At 41.8% G+C, this 22,429-nt stretch overlaps 1 protein-coding gene across 1 annotated transcript in view; it reads left to right on the forward strand.

Annotated features, from left to right (window-relative positions):
- SLC6A11 (solute carrier family 6 member 11) overlaps positions 1-22,429 on the forward strand; it is a 93,825-nt gene that overhangs the window by 38,105 nt on the left and 33,291 nt on the right. The window contains exon 7 of the mRNA XM_033140772.1: positions 10,145-10,279. Coding sequence (XP_032996663.1) covers positions 10,145-10,279 — 135 coding nt within the window. The remainder of the gene's footprint in view (positions 1-10,144; positions 10,280-22,429) is intronic.

Below are 22,429 nucleotides of genomic sequence, written 5' to 3' on the forward strand. Positions count from 1 at the left end.
CCAGTTTGAAGACTGATCTAAGGTTACTCTTGCTAAAAAAAAAAGTATAGCAAATACTGGGCTGGTCACAGTGAGTCACAGTAAAAAAGGAAAGGGGGCTGACTGTGCTGGTACAGGCTTATTGGTTGCTCCTGCCTTGCTTTGCTTTGCCTTGCTCTCATAGCTGTCAACTTTCCCTTTTTTGCAGGAAATTCCCTTATTCCAGTGCCGTTTCCCATTGCAAAAAAAGAGAAAGTTGACAGCTCTGCTTGCTCTGCCTGGAGCAAGGAGAAGCAAAAGCCTTAGCTTAGCATTGCATATGAGAAGTGTACATGCTTTATTCCTCTCTGAATAAACCACTTAAATGGATAGTCGATTAAAGCCTGAAATACTACGTCATACAACCAAAACTTGCCATGATTCTGCAATGAAGGAATCATTTTATTGTGCTGTCAGAGTAGTGTTAAGCCTTCATTGAGATGTAGTGGGGAGACACTTATCATAAGTATTTAAACAATCAAATGACCATTGCACAGTGTTGCTAGCTCTGTAAGAAACTCATTGTGCAAAAAAAAGTTTTTGATTCTGTAAATTGGCCCTTTGAAATACCATCATTGTGGTTTACTGATGTGAAAAAAGCTTCAAAATATGGAATTGTAACCTAATCTTGCTTTTGCATTGTTCAGAGTAAACAGATTCTCCTTACGGATAGTTGTACTAGAATACATAATCAGTGGGAATGGAAAAGGTAACTTTTGCTTACTGAAAAGTAGCAAGTTGTTCAAAATTCCATTGCTGTACTTTCCAGAGAAATTCATAAGTGCTGTGGTGTGTGTGTGTGAGTAGTATAGTATGTGTTAAACCAACATAGCTATGGTATGCCTTATTGAATCACAGAACTTTAAGAACATAATTGGCTGCTTGATCAGGCTAAAGGCCTATCTACTTCAGCATCCTGTTCTCATACTGGCCAACCAGATGCCTTTAGGAAACTAGTGAGCAGTACCTGAGTACAATAGCACTATCTCCATTTGGTATAGAAACGCGGGTGGTGCTGTAGTCTAAACCACTGAGCCTCTTGGGCTTGCCAGTCAGAAGGTCAGCGGTTCAAATCCCCATGACGGGGTGAGCTCCTATTGCTCTGTCCCTGCTTCTGCCAACCTAGCAGTTTGAAATCATACCAGTGCAAGTCGATAAATAGGTATTGCTGTGGTGGGAAGGTAAATGGCATTTCTGTGCACTCTAGCACTCGCCACGGTGTCCTGTTGTGCCAGAAACGGTTTTTGTCATGCTGGTCATATGACCCGGAAAGCTGTCTGTAGACAAACGCCGCACCCTCAGCCTGAAAGTGAGATGAGCGCCACACCCCATAGTCACCTTTGAGTAGATTTAACCACCCAGGGGCCCTTTGCCTTTACTTTTTTACCATTTGGTATTCCCAGCAACTGGTAGGCAGAACTGTCTAGCATTCTCAAGACAGCTAACACTGTTTCCTAAAGCAGTTCCAACCAATGTGGAATGATATTTTTTAAACCAGCAACTAGAAATAATTTTTTTCTTGATTATAGTACTAATATAATTACCTGGACGTAGTTGGGGCTGTTTTTTTTGGGGGGGGGGGTAGGGGAACACTGTTTTTGATTGCTTGTATTTGATTATATGTTGTTCTTATATTCAATAAATAAAATATTTTTTAAAAAAGTTGCAAAGGTAAGAGTCGTCATATGAACTGCAAAAACAATATTCTCTGTGAAAATTTGCCTTCCCCTATTTGCTTCTGTCCACTGATGTTGTCTGGCAGAGTTTTTCACGTTTCTTCTTTCATGAAAACCTTTGCACACTAACCAAGAAATATCTGCTTGTTGCAGAGGATTCTGATGATTATTTTTCAGTGTGCGCACTTTTAGGCTGGGAGCCGACTAGGGGCCCTTTGGGACATAATATTCATGTCTTGCTAAACCATGTTTGTCAAGCTGAGATCTCAGCGGGTGCTAGGTGCATCACCAAAGTTTAAAGCTACTTGGTTTGCTAATAAATCTAGACAGTTCATAATGCTAAAACTTGTTAAATCAAGGAGCATTTCACCAAAACTATTTTCTGGCTCAGAACATAAAACATTCTGCACATAGATGGCAGCATTCAGCAGATCAGATGCCGAAAGCCAGGTTCTTTGTAGGCACATCCTCAAAGATTCATTAATATTAAACCCTCTTCATCAGTGCTATTTTTCTAGAAAAGGACGTTCTGGAGCTCACCATGAACTTCTTCCTTGTTCTCTTAGAATGGAAATGGTGCCCAACTGAGAGGTGCCGGAGCTGAGCTCTGGTGAGATCCTGCTGGGGGTGGTGGGAACTGACTGGAATCCTGCTCTTTATCTGACTGGAATTATGAAGTTACATGAAACACCAAGCTAGTACATTGTTTTTGTGCCACATGTCTTGGACTTTCCAGATGCTTTGGATTTCTGCCATTTTTCTTATCCTGAAATGTTTTGAGCCAGAATGTATTGTTCATTTCTGGAGATAGTAACATCTGGCAGTAGTGTATTCATCTTTTGACTGAAATTCTCAAACTGACAATAACATTACAAATTCAGCTGAAACGCTGAGAGTAGGATGCAGAAACCGGCAGTTCATCCTGCTGCTACTGCAGACTTGCCAGTCACTTATCACCAATTTTTTTTTTGCTTGTTTAGAGGAGAGTGAGGATAAGAAAGCTCTCATGCAGAGGTGAAGTTGAGCCAACATAACATGTGCACATGTTCATAAAGTTAAGGAACAGTGCCTGTGTACCTTTCACCTTCTAACTCTAAAGTAATCTCATCAGAAGGAGTTAAGCTGTAGTTGCCAGCAGTTAAGGCTCAGTCAGTAGTTCCACACAGAAAATTTATTTTTTTCAATAGTAGACTATATAAAGAGCCTAATGGATTCAATGAGGCATAAAGAAAAAGTGTAAAGGGACAGCAGAAGAAAATAAAAGAGAAAGATGTGCGAAAAAATAAAAGAACTGGGGACCATTGTAAGTCTTCAGGAAAGGGAACTAGGCAGCAATGATTATATCTCCTGAAGTGTCTTTTGTTTCAGCTTGAAGTAATAGCAGAGAATAGTCCTTCATAGTGAGGCTTTAACATGCAGCCCAAGATTGATCTCTGTATTCAGAGGAGGAAAGTAGAACGTTCATGAGATGCATGCAGAGTTTTAGGCTTTCCAGCCTTTTCTCGTTGAAGTTTTAAAACACTGAAAAATGTTTCTTTTTCTTCTTCTTCTCTTAGCACATTGATGAGGATTTAAGGACATCTCAGAGCAGCTTGCTATAGAAGTCTTTCTGCAGCGCTGCAATGTATTTCACATGCAACTGCAATCAGCATGGAATTGCAATAAAAACAAACTATTTTAATCCCTGACCCCCCATGGTTTTCTGTTGCAGATATCTTTAATTGGCACTGGAGACTAGATTAGGCTTCAGTCTAATAGACTTGAAAAGAAATTCAGCTTCACCCTAAAAATTAGGAAGGATTTTTTGGGCTGTGACAATGCATACATTGAGGAACTTGAGGGTCATTCCCATGTGAGAGATAACGTAGTGTAGTTTTCAGTCTCAGTTATATATTTTCTTTTTTTAAATCAGAGTTTCTTTTTTTAAAATCAGAGTTTCTGATTTCTCCTCCACCCAGGGGCAGAGCAAGGGGGCAGGGGGGTGGGCCGCCCCAGGTAGCACCCAGGGGGGTGACACTCGGGGCAGGGCCCCACCCCCCATGATCGGCGCCTCCAGCCAGCGGCGAAAAAAGCCGCTGAAAGGGGGCTTTCCCCCTTTCAGTGGCTTTTTTCGCCGCTGGCCTCCCTGAGCGGAGCCAGCGCATGGGAGGGGCTCCGCCAGCCAGCGGCAAAAAAAGGTTTTTTTGCCGCTGGGCTCCCTGGGCGGAGCCAGGCAGGCCAGCGAGGAGGGGTGTCACGCCAGCCCCTAGCGTGATGCCCCTCCTCGCTGGCCCGGGTGGAGGCGTCGCTCCGTGCACATGCGTCATGACGTCATGCGCACGGAGTGACGCCCCGCCCCCGGGGGTGCTGCTTGGCTTGCCACCCCCGGCAGCCAAGCGGCTCGCTATGCCCCTGCCTCCATCCTGTCTATTTTTTAAAAGGTAGTACAGGGAAGCTACTCAATAATGCTAGGCAAGTAAATGACTGATAAAATAAAAAGACAAATATTTTTATGCACAACTACAGCGATTTTTTTCAATGTTAATAATTTATGACTGGACATATTCAATCTGTATTACTCACATAATCTCATACAAATGAAAATGTATGTGTAGATTGTTAATTTTTTCTCATATACTCAGAATCACATTTTAGCCTCTTTAGATAAAAAAGGGGTGGCAATGAAAAACTTTTGCAGACAATATGAGTTTTAATGTACAGTAATCCCAAATCTGACAACTGAGATGAATATCAGTCTTCGTAACTGATTCCATTCACTCATACATTTTAAACATTGTTTTTTTTTCTGTTGTTGAATCCCCTCGTAATTTCACATAAAATATTTTTTAAGTCATTGCACAGGTCAAGCATCTGAGGAACTCCAGTGGAAGGAATAAATAATTTAAATAACACTAGTAAAAACTCATTTCTAAATGAGTATGGAGATTTCTAGTCAGGCCAACATTCAAAGAATCTTGAGGAAAGCAAAATGTGTTTTGGTAAATCTGGGCAAAGTTCTCATGGCAGTTATAAAACAGTAAACCAAAATGCAACCATAATTGTTAAACTGCAATGAGAAAAGTCTCACTGTAAGGGTTTGGGAACCTCCAGACATCCTTTTCTTCGCACGTTCATGATGATTTGTGCACTTTATGTTACTGGGGTGGTCAAATGTCATCCCATTTTTCAGTACTGTTTGCCCCTGCAAAAGTTTTGGGGTGGTTTTATTTCCAGTCGGTGCATATCCCTGCTGAAATCCTGTAACTTCTTATATCACAAATACTCTGGCTTATTTTTGTCCCATGTTTGTTGCGCTATAGCCCCGCTGGACAGCAATAATGTGGCAGCATTTGGGGAAGCACCACGGAACAACTAATAAAGCAGAATTAAACCACCACTAATGCAATGTTATTATGTCAAGGACATTTAGCAGAATATACCTCCAATAAAATAGCAGTCTGGAGGGGCCCATTTTTGCAAAAAATAAAAATAAAAAAATTGATTGGCTAACAAATGACATGGTATACACACAATACAAGTAAAGCAAAGGAGTAAGGTTCACTACAGCCAACTCTTTTTTTCTGATTCATCTTGAAGTTGTGGTGATATAGTGTGTGAACATTAAACTGACATGCTGTGTTGTAGCAGCAGCCTGGGAAATCTATTTTTAACTTTTCCAGCTAAATCCGCCATGCTGAGTGCTTCCTATTCTGTCTCAACAGGTTAAAGATAAACTGTATTGTTCCTCCTGAGGTTTGCCTTACTGGCTCTCCAAAGTTAAGCTTGCTGCATTGCAAACTGTATATACTGTGATTTTCTGATCAGAAGTCTCAGTTTATGTAATGACTCAAACTTGCAGTCCAAACAGATAGGCTAGATATTTGTTTTGTTTTCTCAGCACACTGACATTGCTGGGGCACAGCGGTGATGTGGAGGAACTATTTTGAGCATTGGTATGCAAATTAATACACTAGGCAATTAGAGGCAATTAAAACAGGATCTAGTGTAATTAGAAACGATGTTGTCCTTGTTTTATTCAGAGAAGTTTGACATGTTGGAGAAAAGAAAAGAAAAAGTACAGGAAGCTTGCAATGCTTTTTGAGATGTACCCAGTAATAATAACAGCAACAAAGCTCCATAATGACAGTACAAGTTAACATAAGGTTCCAGGTCATTAAGTGGGGAATCAAAGGGCAGAAGTTGTATTTAAGGATGGGGATAGTACAACACTGAATGTTAATGCGTAGTATGCGTGACTCAAATTTAATGCATTGTAAATGGGAGCCAATGCACTCAAAATATTACCAGGATATCCTGCAGTGAAGACTAATCTAAATGTAGTGTTTAATTGATACTGCAAGTCCAAACCTTTAATCCATTCTACCATCCTCATGCAAGGCTGGAGGGCAATTACATGGGCGATCATCCATTTTTCTCCCAGGAAAAATTCCCTACATTTCCACAAAACCACTCAGCCTTTGGAGTGGCTCCTGAGGCATCTCCTCTCATGGAGTGGAGTCAATCCAACCCCTTGCTCCTCTATAGAGCTAGTGATGATGAAACACGTGAGATGGCAACTAGAGCTACATTGGCAGAAAGATCGGAATGAATCAGACCGAACACAGGTTGATGCCTATTTGAAGATCTGTTTTGTGGCAGTGTGGGGAGCAAAATTACCCCCCCCCCCATCTCCATTGCATCAGCAAGGAGCTGTCCAGCAGAGCTCTTTCAAGTCGTCAGGGGTCTTTTACACTCACAAGAGAATTTAGACCACTTGGCAGCCTGCTGTGAACAATCGGCCTAGCACTTTGCTGACAAAATCAATCCTTTCTGACTTGGACACTATAGTTGATACAGGTCCAGTGAACTTAAACTTTGGCCTCTGCTTGCTGGATATTTTCAATTTGTACAGCTCAAGGATGTGGGCAGGATCCTTGGAAATGTGAGAGCTACCTTGCTTCTACAGGCTCATCAAAAAGGCCCGCAGGGGACTGGTTGAGATCCATTTCAATGTGGCTTCAGGCCTGGTTATGGGACAGAGATGGTTTTGGTCACCTTGGGGGAGTGGGACAGGGGAAGTGTGTCCCTGTAGGTTCTGCTGGACACTTCAGAAGCTTTCAATAGCATAGACCATGGTATTCTTCTGGACTGCCTTGCTGGGGTGGGACTTGGGATAGGACAGTGGCTCTGTTTCTCCTTGGAGGGGTGAACCCAGAAGATGGTGCTGGGGACTCCTGTTTAATGCCTTTGCTGTTGACCGATGGGGTCCCTCAGAGTTCTTTTCTGTTCCCCATGCTATTTAACATTTACATGAAACTGCTGGGAGGAGTTGTCTGAAGTTTCTGGGTTTAGTGTCACCAGTATGCTGAGAACACCCAGTTCTATTTATCCTTTCCACCTACCTGTATATACAACTTGAGATCATTTTGCTTGGGATACCACAGTTAATGCAACTGTGGAAATGGCTTGACCTTTTGTTTTGGATAGTTTATGAAGGATGTAGATGGGGTTTTTGGTGGTGTGAGACCAACCACTGGTATGCTCCTCCACCCTTGCCCTTCCTGACTGATAAGAGCAGCCAAAGGAAGAATCATCAAGTGGGTAATGAGGGTGGCAAATGCCCCCTTGAAGGATAACATAATTGTAGCAAGCCTGAAAGATATGTGTGGCAATTATTTAAAGCTGGAGGTATCCTACTACTGTCTTACTGTTTTACTTTCCTGGCTTTGGGGATTTATTTATCCAATGAACTCAATATTGTAGAGTCGACTTAAATGCGTTGCAAGTTTAACAGTTTTTAAATTGAAACTGCGCACACAGACATACACAGCTTCAAACAAAGCAAATAGTTTCTCACATTTCCAAAGAAATGTCAGTCTACTTGTGGAGGTGGCCCATCAGCACAGTCCAACAGAGTTACCTAACATTTATGCAACATAATGGGCCACCAGAATCCAAGCTAAAATTGCATCCCAAACTTAACTTCCCAGCCTCTTATACGGTTTTTGGGTTTCCATATATGGTAATGATGGGCATGCCAGTATTCTCATTGGTGTCTATATATTCTGGACACATGCAAAGTGTCTTCTCAATTTGAATCCTAATTCTTACTTCCCTGTTCCCTAACATTTTCCTCTGTTTTCCCATTTCTAGGCAAGAACATATTGCCTAATATTTTACTCTTCATCGGTACATATAGACTCCTGTTTGGTTCTGGATTTCTATCTGTACCCTGATCTAACCATATTTCCTGCTGAAACCTGTGCCCATCAACTTCCCATTTAAAATTCTGCCCAGGCATAAATGCATTCATGTCAAAAATGACTTTTGCTTTTCTGTGATCATTTTTAGCTATTTTTCTGAGTTAAATCTTAGGTTACCGGTAACTCTTTCAACTTATACCTTATTGAAGTATGATTGATACATATATGTGCATGATATTTTAGCCCTACGGTAATGGTGCCTCATCTTGAGTTTTCCAAATAAGGATTAGCCGGTTCCATCTTAATCTGGGCCTGATTATGTAGTGGGCTTGGTTGCTGTAGTGAAATTTATATGCCAAAAACTGGACAGGGAGAAATGTGTCCCTACAGATTCAACTGGTTCTTCCAGTAGCTTTTGATACCATTGACTACAATACTCTTCAGGACCATAGATTAGACTGGGATGCACTGTTTCAATCTGGCTACAGTCCTTCTTGGAAGGGCAGTTTCTAGCAGTGGTTGTGAGGGTCTCTTAGATAAATTAGAATACCTCTGCTGGAACAAGCCAAAGGCCCATCTAGTCAAGCATCCTGTTCTTGCAGACAACTAACTGCCTAAATGAAGCCTGGGTGCAACAGCATTCTCCACACTTTTGATTTTGATTCGATTTTGATTTACAGCAATGGTTATTCAGAGGCATGCTTGGGTTTGTGGGGTTCCTCAGAGTCCATCCTGTCCCCACAAGATGTTTAACATCTACCAAAAACTATGGGGGGAAACCATCGAGTGTTGTAGCATCAATACCTGTATGTTGATAACATTCAGCTCTGCTTCTCCTTTCCATCGCATTTTAGGGTGGCTTTTGAGGAGCTAAGCTGATGTTTGAACTTAGTAATGGACTAGATTAGTGGTTCCCAAGTAGCTCAGTACTGTGGACCCCATATTTTTCAAAAGCCAAGCCATGGACCCCCTACTTTTGAAAATTTTGGTATCCTGTGGACTAGATGAAAGCAAATGCCTGTCTTTCCAGGCAAGACAAAGTTGATGTTGATGAGTAGGATTGATCTGAAAATTGGAGTTCAGCCTATCTTAGGTGGGTACTATTTCCCTTGAAACTTTTGGTTCAGAGTCTGATAATACTCCTGAATCTATCAGTGGACCTGATGTCCAACTTCACTGCCTTCTCAGTTGCTACACCAAGGCTTTGGAACTTCCTCCACTTAGATCAGCCCTTGTCAACACAATATCATCCAGATGTTTTGGCCTACACCTCCCATCAGCTTGAGTCAGCTGGGACTGGTGGAAATTGTACTCCAAACATCTGGAGGGTACCAAGTGGACAAACGCCTGCCAAGGCCAATTTTGGGATAGTGGTAGTTCATGCTTTGGATATAGAAGGTCTCAGTTTAATACCCAGCATCTCCAGGTCAGGGTTTGAATGTGTTTTGTCTCAAACCCTGGAAAGCTGCTGCCAGTCAGCTCAATACTGAGCTGGATATATCAATAGTCTGACAGTATAAGACAGCTTCATCGATTTGAACCATGGTCTCCAGCTCCAGCTCCCTGGCAACTAAAGCCTAGCTACAAGCTTTCCATTGCACAGAGAGCACATTGGGTCAGTGCATCTGGCTGTTAACAAGAAGGTTGGTGGTTCAACCAACCAGGGATGACTGGGCAGAATTCCTGCACTTCAGAGGGTGGGACTAGAATCAGGAGTCAGCAAACCTTTCCAGCAGGGGGCTGGTCCACTGTCCCCCAGACCTTGGGGGGGCGTGGAATGAACAAATTCCTATGCCCCACAAATAACCCAGAGATGCATTTTAAATAAAAGCACACATTCTACTCATGTAAAAACACGCTGATTCCCGGACCGTCCGCAGGCCGGATTTAGAAGGCGATTGGGCCGCATCTGGCCCCCAGGCCTTAGTTTGGGGACCCCTGAACTAGATGAACTTCAGGGTCCCTCCCAACTCTACAATTCTATGATTCTATTATATACTGAATCATCATGAACGTAAGAAAATTACATAAGAACCCTGCTAGATCAGACTAAAGGCCTATCTAGTCCAACAAGTTTCCACAGGGCCAACCAGCAGCCTATGGGAAGTCTACAAGCAGGACATATAGGCAATATACCCTGCCTGTTGTTGATCTCCTGATAGGCATCAGGATTAGTATGTCCATTTATGAACAGCAGCTGAGTACATTATTTTGCATGTAACTTTTTATTGCTAAAATAATGTGTTTTCTCCCACTTGTTCTTCATAGGTTGTATATGTAACAGCTACATTCCCTTACGTCATGCTCTTGGTGCTGCTGGTTCGAGGAGTAACACTACCTGGGGCATCTGAAGGGATAAAATTCTACTTGTACCCTGACCTATCACGACTTTCTGACCCACAGGTAGGACCTAATAAGATGTAAACATTCAGTGCATTGTTGTTTTCCATCATGTACCCCAAACTTTTGTCTTCTTTGTTTTTATTTCAGGTTGAAACAAGGGGTGAATCCCTATAGTTTCAACTAGATGTTAAGTAAGCAAAGCCAGTTGGGAAACATTTGTGCTGTGTTAAACTTAATTGTACCTAGAGATGTAAAAATTTCAGGAATTTCGAAACCATGAAAAGAATACCATTTCCTTTATTCTTTTCCGGGGCTGGTGGTGGTGGAATTGGGAGAGATGTTTGGAATATATGCAATACATACTCTGTTATCAAACCAACACTTGCTTTACTGCTTCAACGCCATAAAATGTATCATTCATAACTTAATTAGCATAAGAGATTGTACTGCTTGGCATATTAATGAAATTCACAGAGAAATCCTATATATATTTTCTTAGAAGCAAGACTCTGTTATTTTATTTCTGGAACAACTGTTGCCATATTATATTTCTTTACTTTGTCCAAGCAAATTGGTTTAAATCTTGGGTGGCTACTCCATGGCCCCATCAGTAGCTGCAGCTTTATCTCCCATCAGCCCCAGTTAGCATAGCCAATGTTCAGGGATGATGGGGGTCCAACAGCAGCTGGATGGAAGGCCACAGGTTCCCTGCTCCTGAAATAGAGATGTGCTGCTTGACAGCAGGGATGTTGTGGGCACAATCCAATATGCATCTGATAGTCAAGCTACCACATTTGTTAAACTACTCGAAATGACAATAGTTTCCCTATTTAGGAAAAGAATCACACACACACCCCATACTAAAATTAGTATGTGACAAATGGAAGCATCCACACCACCTTTATTTCAATGCAAAACAGGCTCAGAGAGACTTTACTTGTTATTAAGTCCTGGGGAGCTCTTTCACTCTCTTTTATCTAGATTTGGGCAAAGAAAGAAAAGACACTTGTGGTGTCTGTAGGTGTATGGGTGGTTGGGTGGGGGAACTGTGTTAGCACTCCAGCCAGAGTCCAGTAAGTAATTGCAAGTACTTCATCTTGTAGTCTCAGTGAATGATTAGGCACAGTGGGTGAGGTTAGAATCTGTAGCAAGACAAAAAATTAATCAACTCCAGCATTCAGAATAAAAGAGCAGACTTATTTAAAACAATATAAAACAATGGAGAGAAAATACAAAGCTGTGATTTGAAAACAACCACCTAACTATATAATTTCTATGGCAGGCTTAACAAAGTAACTTCAGCTGTCATGAAAAACAGCCTGTGTCCTCCCAGGCAATTTGTAGCAGGCATTCCAAAAAGTGATAGAACCATTGTTGGGAAACTGCACTTTTTATCTGTTGATATTCAGGTGAGGGGCTTGATTGTGTGCACACAAAGATCCACTCAGATAGGATTCTGGCTGGGTCAGATTCTGCACAAAGGCACAGAGGACAATACCTAACATACTGTTTAGCCCCTGGAAGAGGCTTTAATTGGTGTAAACCTGTAAACGTTTCTAATTTGGATTTGGCAAAGTACATCCCATGTGGATGCTTGCTTTTGAAATCATGGAGATAGGACTCTTTGGGCAGAAAAGCAGCATTCTGAAAAGAAAGGGGTGCTGGGCTTTGGGTTTTAGTTACAAAGCACTTGCTTATTAGAAGATTCTGGATTCCATTCAACAACTGAGCGTTTGGTGTACTTTCCACCACTTGTCAAGAAAGGGCTTAAAAACGAGCCGGGAAATGAAGGCCATTGAAAGTGATTTATTTTATCAAGTCTGATGTCTTAATAACTGTTAGATTTCATCAAACATAAAGTTTATGGTGGAATCAAATAAATAATAGCGGTGTTTGTCAGTCTTCATTTCTTAAAGTTGCTGCCCGAGTCTAGTGGCAACTCCTCTTTCGAAAGGCTTTTTGGGGAAACGGTGGTGTAAGATTTTTTTTATAACTGGATTTGTATGGAATTGGTGAATAATTTAATGCTATTTCCCCCCTTTTTCTCTGTGATAGGGTTCTAAAATTGTTTCTGTTGTATTGTTTTCTGTTGTTATTTATGTAAACTACCCTAGGGCTTCCTGGCAAAGGGAGGTATAGACAACTCTGAAATAAACAATTAATAAAATAAACAGTGAACATCTCAGCAAAAGTACATTTTAAGGTAATATGGCAATTCCCCCAAACTTTTCCTCTAGTACTTCTGAAGTTGTTAAAATGTACAAATTTCATTTGGCAAACTCTTGCTAGATACGATCCTGTGTTTTAAGTATTTGTATGAAACATTCTCTTGTTCAAGCAGTCAGAACTTTTGAAAAGCAGGACTTTTTTCAAATCCCCTTTGCATGTCTCACTATTTCTCTTCTTCCACACTTTCCCATTCAATAAGATGTTGCTAATATTCTGATATACAGGTAGGATCTTGAAAAGGAGGGTTGCATTTGAAATATTTATCACAATGTTGTTTACTTTTAAAGTCAGCATCACACCTACATTTAAGCATAGGCTAATTACATAGTAACTTTATTTTGCTAAATTACATATTTTAGCAGTTTCAGAAGCACTAGGGTAGAAGCTTTGGGAATTGCTATTTTTGTTTTTATTTTGGGGTATACAGGAGGGCTGTCAGTTTTAATTGGTTTCAGTGTTAGATTAATCAACTCAAGCTTTCATTTATTAATTGATGGAGGTCTGTTTTAATTGGTGAGGGCAATTTTTAATTGGTTAGGCTGTGAGTAAATGGCATCCTTGGATTTTTGAGGCTTTTTTTTTACTGTGTTGGAAAAGAAACTATTCAAGGTTGCCTTTCTTCAAAGAGTGAAGAGGTAGCTTTTGTGAGTTACCTTACAGTTATTCCAGTGTCTCAAATACATCACTCTATTGATATTTTGGTAATATGGACTTTTATTTAAATATAATTTGTTGTTCAGTTAATTGGTTAAAAGGCAGATGCTGTACAAACTAAACATAGTTTAATTGGTTGACAGTCTTGTGTGAACCATTTTTTTGTTAGAGTTTTACGGACAGATGGTGCTTTTGCTTTTCTGCTTTTACTGTCATTCTTGCTATGGTCATTTGTTGTTAACAGCCTTGAACCTTTTGAGGAAAGGTGAAACAGATTTAAAAAACAACAATGCAAAACAGTAAAATGTTTTTTCAGAGTCCAAGCAACATTTCACAGTGACCCAAACAAGCTTATGCTGCCCTCATATCATTTCAGAGAGATAAACTTGTTAAGAAAGGAGGGGATTAAATGACATGGAGTCAACTTTTCATGAAGGTTGCTATGTACACCCTGAGACAATTCTACATAATTATTCTCAATTTGTAACAGAATCCTACCTGCACCCTACCTGCACTTTAATCCTTGCTATGATTGCATATTCCTTCCTTGCTGGCACAGAGATGTGAACACACTGGATCAAAAGGTTCCCTTCTACAGTATAAATGAAAGAAGAGCCCTTTCCATGAACAGAAGGGAAATGGATCCTTTGGAAGCTTTGGTTTACAGAAGTGTGGGGAATGGTTTTCACTTACTTCTTTTCCTGCTAGAGTCACACCCACACCCACACACCTAGGCCATTTCTCATTCTGTTCTAGAGGTTCCCCAACACTCTGAAGCAGATATTCAGGGGACACAGGTAGGGAAGTATGAAATTAATAGTGTCCATTGTGTTGCTTGTTCATTGTAAAGCGAGCTGGTTTTGTTCCGCTGACATTCCATTTCCACCTATTACATAGCTATCCATCCTGCTGTTTGCTGTGGTATGTCTGCATCATTTTATTGTGAAATATAGCTGTATTACACTATAATTTACAGTTCAGTTGCCTTCCCAGTATATTCCCTTTCAAAGTTTAGTGAATTTCCAGAGAGGCAAACACAACCAAGATCCTTGTGGCATCGCTCATCACAAAGCCATCTATGGCTACAAACCTAACCATGTCTATTCAGAAGCAAGTCCCACTGAGATCAGAGAAGCATACTTCCAGGTGGGTGCGGTTAGGATTGAAGCCACTCTCACTACCTTGATTTCACAATTCAGTATAAATCTGTCATCCTATTTCATTTCCCTTGCTCAGGCATCAGGGAGGGACAGTTTCATTATAAGGCAAAATAACTGTAGCAAAGGGTTGGAGAAGTAAAGAAATTTTAAACTTAATTTTACTTTAAAAATACATAATTGGTGTGGTAAAAATGGTTAAATCCAGACAGTTCTCCCCACTTTTAACAAAGAGGTTGGAACTAATGGAGGAGCACAGATAAAATCACAGGTAGCAAGAGAGATCACTACTTTCCATCTGAAAAGAGCAATAATGAGATACATATTCCATAGTGTGTTGGGTTTTTGTTTTGTTTTTTAAATTCACAATACAAAGCAAATTAAGGCTGAAATTCTAACCCCAGTTACTGGTGGCTTACCCTCACTAAATTCAGTGGGGTTTTCTTCTGAGTAGGTATGGTTAGGACTGCAGTGCATATAGACTGCCTTTGGCAACACACAGCACTTCAGAAATATGAAAAGCAAAGAGTCACCTGTATACATCAGTGACTTTCTCACACCTTGACATCCCCTTTATCAGCCAAAAACAAATACCTTGCATTATTCACTCCCCTGTGTGTTCTCTTTCAAAGTAAATGAAGCAGCTAGCCACTCATCAATTAGCCATCTCACCACAGGGTTCTAAACCTCTATTGATCTTCATTGTAGCAGTCTGAGGAAACATCAAATGAAGTGACATGTCAAAAAGTGTGACATTAATTATGTATAATTTATGGACTTAAAAGAAAACCAAACCCTGCTGTGAATGAATGTGGATTACAATCTCTTAAATTCCAGTCCTGAACACTAAGTGAACATGCAGATGGAATTTCCATATGTCTTTCTGTTTAGCCTGGAATTTTCTGACATCCCTAGATGCAGGGGAACCAGGGCCTGAGAGTGCCTCTGTTCTGTGAGTGTGTGAAATGCATAATCAGTAAAACATAGAAGCCAGACATATTTTCTAGAAGCCAGCTTAGAAGAAAGAGGAAATGGAGACATGATGTTACTAGGGGATAAAAGATACTGTTGGTCTACTCTGGTATCTTTTCCTCCCTTGCTCGCGCCGGACCTTAAGGCGGTGCTTAACATAGTAGTGCTCAAGCCTTCCTGGAAATCATCTGACTTGGTGCCCCTTCCTCTTCCAGAGGCCTCATACAGCAGCATAGATGGCAGGAGAAGATGGCATCCCACCAGGCTTCAGTAATGCCTATTAGGTCATATTTGTCATTCTATATTAAGAGCAATTAATCTTACTTGTTTCCCATACTCTGTGGGTTAGTATAGAGACAACTGAAACAGCAAGTCATTCCCTCCAGCTGCTTCCTTCTTGTAGTTTCCTGCCCTTTAGCAGGTTTCTGCAGCACCACCTCAGTTTCTTGTCCATCATTTAGGCTATTATCCCCAGTACCAAGTGTTCCACTGTCATTTGTAATATTGCCCCCCTCCCCTTTGATCCAAAAGGAGCCCCCAGTCTGAATCTGGGGCCTGTACCAATTTATTGCTGAAAATTACCGCACTCTACATAGTTCTCTGCTGCTTAAGGTACTGTTTGCCATAAAACATATTTGGGGCAACTTATAGTTGGGGGGGGGCCTCATTTCAATGGCTCAAGACCCCAATCTAAATCAGGAGCACATTCCAGTTGGGAGCCCTATAGCTCTTTCCCCCTCCTCTGCAAAAAAAAAAAAAGTTGACAGTTCAAACAGGTAGTCCTTTTGATATTGGTCGGCCAAGTCATTGAAGGCATTATATGTCATTTTATTTCCTTAAATTGGTAGTGAATTAGCAATCTGTGCAGATCCGCATAAAATGTGTCTGGTCAGAGACATCCAACAGCAGCCTTGCCATTGTATTTTGCAGTACAGTGGTACCTTGGGTTGCAGACACGATCCGTTCCGGGGTGCCGTTCTCACCCCGAAAAGTCCGCAACCCGAGTGGCGATATCGCGCTTCTGCATATGCACAACCTGCGCATAATGCTTCTGCATATGCGCAGACTGCGCAGCAAAACCTGGAAGTAAACACTTGCGGGTTTGCTGCATTCGAAACCCGCACCGTTCACAACCCGCAGTGAACGCAACATGAGGTACGACTGTAATTGCAGCTTCCAAACAGTATTCAAGGGCAGCTCCATGTAGAGCACATTGAAATAGTTCCAGTCTGGAAATTACACAGAGCAAACATTATTGTAGCTAAGCTATAGCTATCCAGAAATGGCTGTATGTGCAGATAGTTTTCTTCAAGGGAGTAGCTTGAATCTAAGTGTGAGTATTGAACTATCCGCACATGTGAGGATATGTGTTTTCCTGCTTTGGAAATTATAAGTTGAGTACATTTTTGTGTTGTCTTAGCCACTTTATTTACATTTAAAAAACTCTTTTAAAAACACAATTTAAATCAACATCCCAATCTTTTGAAAGCAGCATTGCCACCTTGAGGCAAAGATGTGTTAAAACACAGACCAAATGAAAAGGACATAAAGGACATTTCAATTTCACTTTGAAAGGGTGAAATGTGCTGCTGCTGATAATAATAATGATGATGATGGTGGTGATGATGATGATGGTGATGATGATGATGATGATATTGCCACCTGCCTTTTGCCATAAGGTCCCAAGATGGGTTACATTTTTTTAAAAAAGATAAAGGCTATTTTGGAAAGGGTGAAATTCCATATAGAGCTTCTTATTCTTTGGTGATCACTTGTAGCCAAGTAAGATTGTCTTCCATGAACACCGTCTTAACAGTGAGTCCGTAAGTGACTGTGGAAGCCAATTCTGGATCCACACATCCTTCCACAGTGGGAACATAGGTTTCCAGGTGGGGGGTTGATTGTGGTGAAGGTTTGCCATACAGCTAATTAGGGTGTGAATGTGGGGAATGAGATCTATCTGTGCAATTGTACTTTCCCCTGTGTGCTCTTGAATCCTATTCTGGGGCTTTCCCCACCCTCCACACCAGATTTAGAGGGGCACCAGTGGGGAGACAGAGGACCTTGTTCTGTGCACACAACTTAGTTAAATCCTGCCCTAAACAACTTCACCTCAGATTACCATACTGAAGCTATAAAGAGACAGTGCCTGACACACCTCTGTAGCGAGGGTGTTCCACAGTTTTGCAGGGCATTGCATTGCATAAATACTGTCTCATGAGCCCTCTCACCTCATACTGGCAAAGAAGATTTCACCATAAGAATTGTCTCTCCTCCTGTAGATTGCCATGTACTGATCAGCAGAAAGAGCAGAAGGAACTCTTGCAGGTATTTGGGGCCCAAGTCATTTAGGACTTTTAAACCCCAAGGTGAGCACCTTGAATTGGGCTTGGAAGGGAATAGGCAGTTTGTATAAGTGCTTTAGGAGGTGTTACGCTTGTCCTGGCTGTTGGGAATTCCATTCCACCCTTGCTGCAGATGTGTGGGATTGTTACATGTCACATGTCTGTTTACATTCCAGCACAGATTGTTGGAGTCTCGTGAGTGGAAATCTGCTCGGTATTGCTTTCTCTCTCTCTCTCCGAGAAGAACGACAAGGATAGAAGCCATGTTTTCTTTGTCCTGATTTGTGTACAATAAACGTAGCCTAGTATCCACGCCTCGAGCCAGATCTGTTGTGTGTTTACTCTGCTGAGTAGTGTGTGCTCATGCATGCCAGCATGAGTCGCAGACACACGTCGGAGGAGGAGGTCGATGGATCTCCTCAGCGGCAAGGCTGAGAAGGGAGATGATCCAGCTGGGGCCTGTCCAGCAGGCTTTCCATCCCATGGTTCCAACACTGACAAGTTGTCCCAGCCAGGACAGGAGTGCTGCATTGTTCAATAGTTGCACTAGACAGCCCCGTATAGAGGGCATTGCAATAATCTAATCTGAAGGTTATCAGAGCATGGAATACAATGGTCAAATCATTACTGTTAAGAAAGGCTACGGGTTGGTAGCCGTGTTGGTCTGCCATAGTCGAAACAAAATAAAAAATAAAAATTCATTCCAGTAGCACCTTAAAGACCAACTAAGTTTGTTCTTGGTATGAGCTTTCATGTGTATCTGAAGAAGTGTGCAGCTTTATCACTTAGAACCACAACCATTATCCTTAGTGCATGATGTGCTGGTATCCTATACCAGATTAGTGGAGCTATATCTGGCTGGGCATATCAGTCCTATAATACTGTCCTCCAATTTCACATCACTACTCATTAAAAAAGGGAAGATAATTTTCTTTACAATACTCTGAGAATTATTTCTTCAAAAGAACCTTTTACAGTTTTATTGCCCTTGCATAATCTCCCACATATACTCATTAAGCCAAAGCAGACATAAGGCTGACAAATAGTTAATGATGGTTAAGATATCAAGAGCAGGCTGTGGGATCATGCTCTCCATGTCACTCCATGACCTCTTTCATGCCTCTCCATTGTAATTATTTCTATAAATGAAAATCAATACACTAAGTCTGCATTCTTGTGTCATTAATTTGTACTGAGCCCCATTGAACTCAGTGGGATTTACTAAACACACATAAGCTAAGTCTGCGGAGGTGGAATGTATACTTGTATGTATATGACCTATTAAAATGTCATCAACTGGCTAATCACTGCTGTTAAATGATTGTCCAGGGTTAAAAAAAGATCCTGTTATGTCACTGACAAATATACTCAAATTCTGTATTTGGCCATATACTATAGGTTCACATTTTAGTCTATAAGATTCAAAAGTGATTAGTGATTTTGTCTTGTCTCCCCAATTAAACACCTCATATTTGGAGATTTAGGAACAGGAAGTGCTAGTGTAATAAATAGTTGCTGGGATGGTTGTGTCTGGATAGAAGTGAGATAAATGGTAACATCTTCTGACAGGTGAAATAATGTATTGTTTCCTCAGATGTGAAGTCTTAGTTTGTTGGGGGAAGGCAGCCAATGAATGTTTACCCCTTCAGCAGCTCATTCAAATAATTAGAAATAATTTTAGTTTAGAAAGACGCTGAAGTGGTATTAACAAAAGAGCGTGTTGGCTCTTATCACAATGAGAATGAAAGTAACAAGAGCAGTGAACAATGCCAAAGCTGAAGAAAGCGCATTGGCATTAATGAGGCAAAGAAAAGGGAAAGGATTAGAGGGAATGCAGGTACCTACTACACAATATGACTGCAGCTTTCTAGTCAATGCTTGAAGGTAGAAGGCAGATAGGAATGAAAAGAAGTAATTACTAAGAGAAATGACTCATGGCTTGCAGAAATGTGTGGTTTACTCATAAAATGTTATCACATGATTAATCTGCAGCTAGAGGACTGAAATGCCAAGTATCTAAAAGATTGAAGTCTATGACTTTTGCCAGTGAGGCTTCTTTCTGTTATCTCTTGCACATCCACAGTAGAGCAGAAACAGTTTTCGTTGAAATTCTGCTTAATGAATTAAGCAGTACTAACAGAGGCCCTTGAATGTGTGCAAGTCATTAGAAACTATGATCCCTTAACCCACTACCCAGTATTATTAGGTATCTGCATCTGGTTCCATGAGTCCAATGGATACCTGTAGATCAGAATGGCCCATTGAAATCCATTAGAGTTGTGGCCAAGAGACACAGGCAGACTTGTCCCATGTATAATTATAGGCATTAGAGGTGGAATTTTGCACAGCCAGTATTCTGTTTATTTCAGCCTGTCCAAAGTTGATATTGCTGCTTTTGGGTGAATAGCAAGAGAATTTTTACCATAGGAATTGGCAGCTCTAGACATGCTGAGATGAAAGATGTTCCTTGTGGTCAAAATCTCAATGCTGAGTGACAGAACATTAATAGTAAGAAGGCTTGGAGATTGCAGTAAGACTCCTTCCAATATGAAGATAGTCTTGGGGTTCTGTCACTGTCATACCACTAGAAGGCAAGCTGATGAAGTTTGGGGAAAGTTCCAGGATACGTGGCAATGAGCCCTCTTTCCTTCTACAAGTTGAAAGCTCTGTAGTTGTTCTAGCTTTGGGGTAAAGGTAAAGGGTAAAGGGACCCCTAACCATTAGGTCCAGTCGCGGACGACTCTGGGGTTGCGGCGCTCATCTTGCTTTACTGGCCGAGGGGACTGGTGTACAGCTTCCAGGTCATGTGGCCAGCATGACTAAGCCACTGCTGGTAAACCAGAGCAGCACACGGAAACGCTGTTTACCTTTCTGCCGGAGCGGTACTTATTTATCTACTTGTACTGCATGCTTTTGAACTGCTAGGTTGGCAGGAGCTGGTACCAGACAACGGGAGCTCACCCCGTCGTGGGGATTTGAACCGCCGACCTTCTGATCAGCAAGCCCTAGCCTCTGTGGTTTAACCCACAGTGCATCCCACAAAGAGATGGGGCGGAGAGGAGTGGCCCAGTTGCTAATGTGATCTACTTGAACTGTTAGCAGACATGCTTTGGTTTGAGTTGTTAAAAGGTATGTAAAGCGAAGCAAGCTAAATAGAGGGCAAGCATGATTCCCTGCTAGTTTCCTGGTGTGCAGAAACACTGAAAACAGCATGGGAAATAAATGGGAATACAGCTGATTCAACACCCACCCCTCTACAGCAGGTCCAGGCCCGCCCTCCCTCCCTCCCTCCTATGTGCGTATGGACAAACAGACAGGATGAATATTTCAAAGGAAAGGCTTGGAAGGAAGTGACAACTACTTGCTGCCATCCTAAGTATGCTGGCATCCAGACTATGGATCCCTTTGCTCCCCCTACTTCGATTTGATTAAGTTATTGTATTGTACTGGTTCTTTATAATTTGTAAAATGTCTGTGGGTAGGAGGCAAAATACTTCGTGCACCAGAGTAGGCAGCAAGGAATTAACATTGGAGAGGCTTGTGGAATTAACAATAGAGAGGAATGAAACAGAGGTAATATAGCTACTAAAGTGCATAGTGCAGTTATAAGAGCTAAAGTAATTAGAATATTAGAATTAGAATATAATTAGAATTAGAATATACAGCTACTAAGTTGTGAATATGTAATGGGTATTCCTAATAGCTCCGACGGCATCCATCTGTCTTGGGAGACAATGGAGAAGTGCGCCTTTGGGGGTGAAGTCAAACTGTTGGAAGGCTGCAGCACCTGCTGTGGTTGTAGAGACTGATAGAGGAAAGACATGTTTTGTTGCAACTGGGGCAGGTGAAAGCATCCATTTGTGCTGCTACAGATGCACCATGGTGTTTCTTCTCAACAAGTGGTCATTTCTCCTCTGGTCACTGACTGGTCACATGCACAACCTGACTGTCTGTCTCCAGGCACTGCAGCCATTTACAAGGGCAAGGTTGATGTTCCCAGCTTCCATGTCACATTTGCAGACATCTTTGTAACGCTGAGTTGGTTTGCCAGTGAGCCTGGTGCCAGCTCCCCATAGAGTACATCCGTGGAGATCCTGCCATCTTCTATTCTGTGGACACGACCAAGCCAGCGTAGACGTTGCTGAGACAGGAGTGTGAACATGCTGGGAATGTGGGCTTGGGAGAGCACATCTTTGTTTGAAACTCTGTCCTGGCATGTGATACCCAAAATCTTCCTGATACAGCACATGTAGAAGGTGTTGAGGCAACACTTCTGACAGTTCAAAGTTACCAGTGACTCATTTCCATAAAGCAACATGCAAGCCTGGTAGAGCTTCATTTTGGTATTGGACGTTAGCATCGCATTCTCCCATACCCTGTTGGAGAGGCGAGCCATTGCTGTAGCTGCCTTGCTCATATACTCGTCCCGCTCTACATCGATTGAGAGGCTGCTGGTTATCGTGGAGCCCAGGTAGGCAAAATTATCTACCACCTCAAGTGTGTGGTCACCAATGCTGATGCACGGAGTGCTGGCAATGTTCTGGCCCAAGATGTTGGTCCTCGTCAGGCTGAACTCAGTGCAGCCTTGGGCAAAACAGTTGATGAGTCTCTGAAGAGCTTCCTTGGAGTGCATTGTCAAGGCTGTGTCATCTGCATACAACATGTCTCAGATAAGCACCCACCACACTTTTGTCTTGGTGTGGAGATGGCCCAGGTTGAGCAGACCCCCCCCATCACTCCTTGAATGGATGTGCACACCATCTTCAGTTGAGCTGAAGGCATAGGACAGCAACAGGGAGAAGAATATGCCAAAGAGACTTTGGGTGAGAACACAGCCCTGTTTCACATGGCTC

Source organism: Lacerta agilis, chromosome 2, assembly GCF_009819535.1.
Source record: "Lacerta agilis isolate rLacAgi1 chromosome 2, rLacAgi1.pri, whole genome shotgun sequence".
NCBI lineage: Eukaryota > Metazoa > Chordata > Lepidosauria > Squamata > Lacertidae > Lacerta > Lacerta agilis.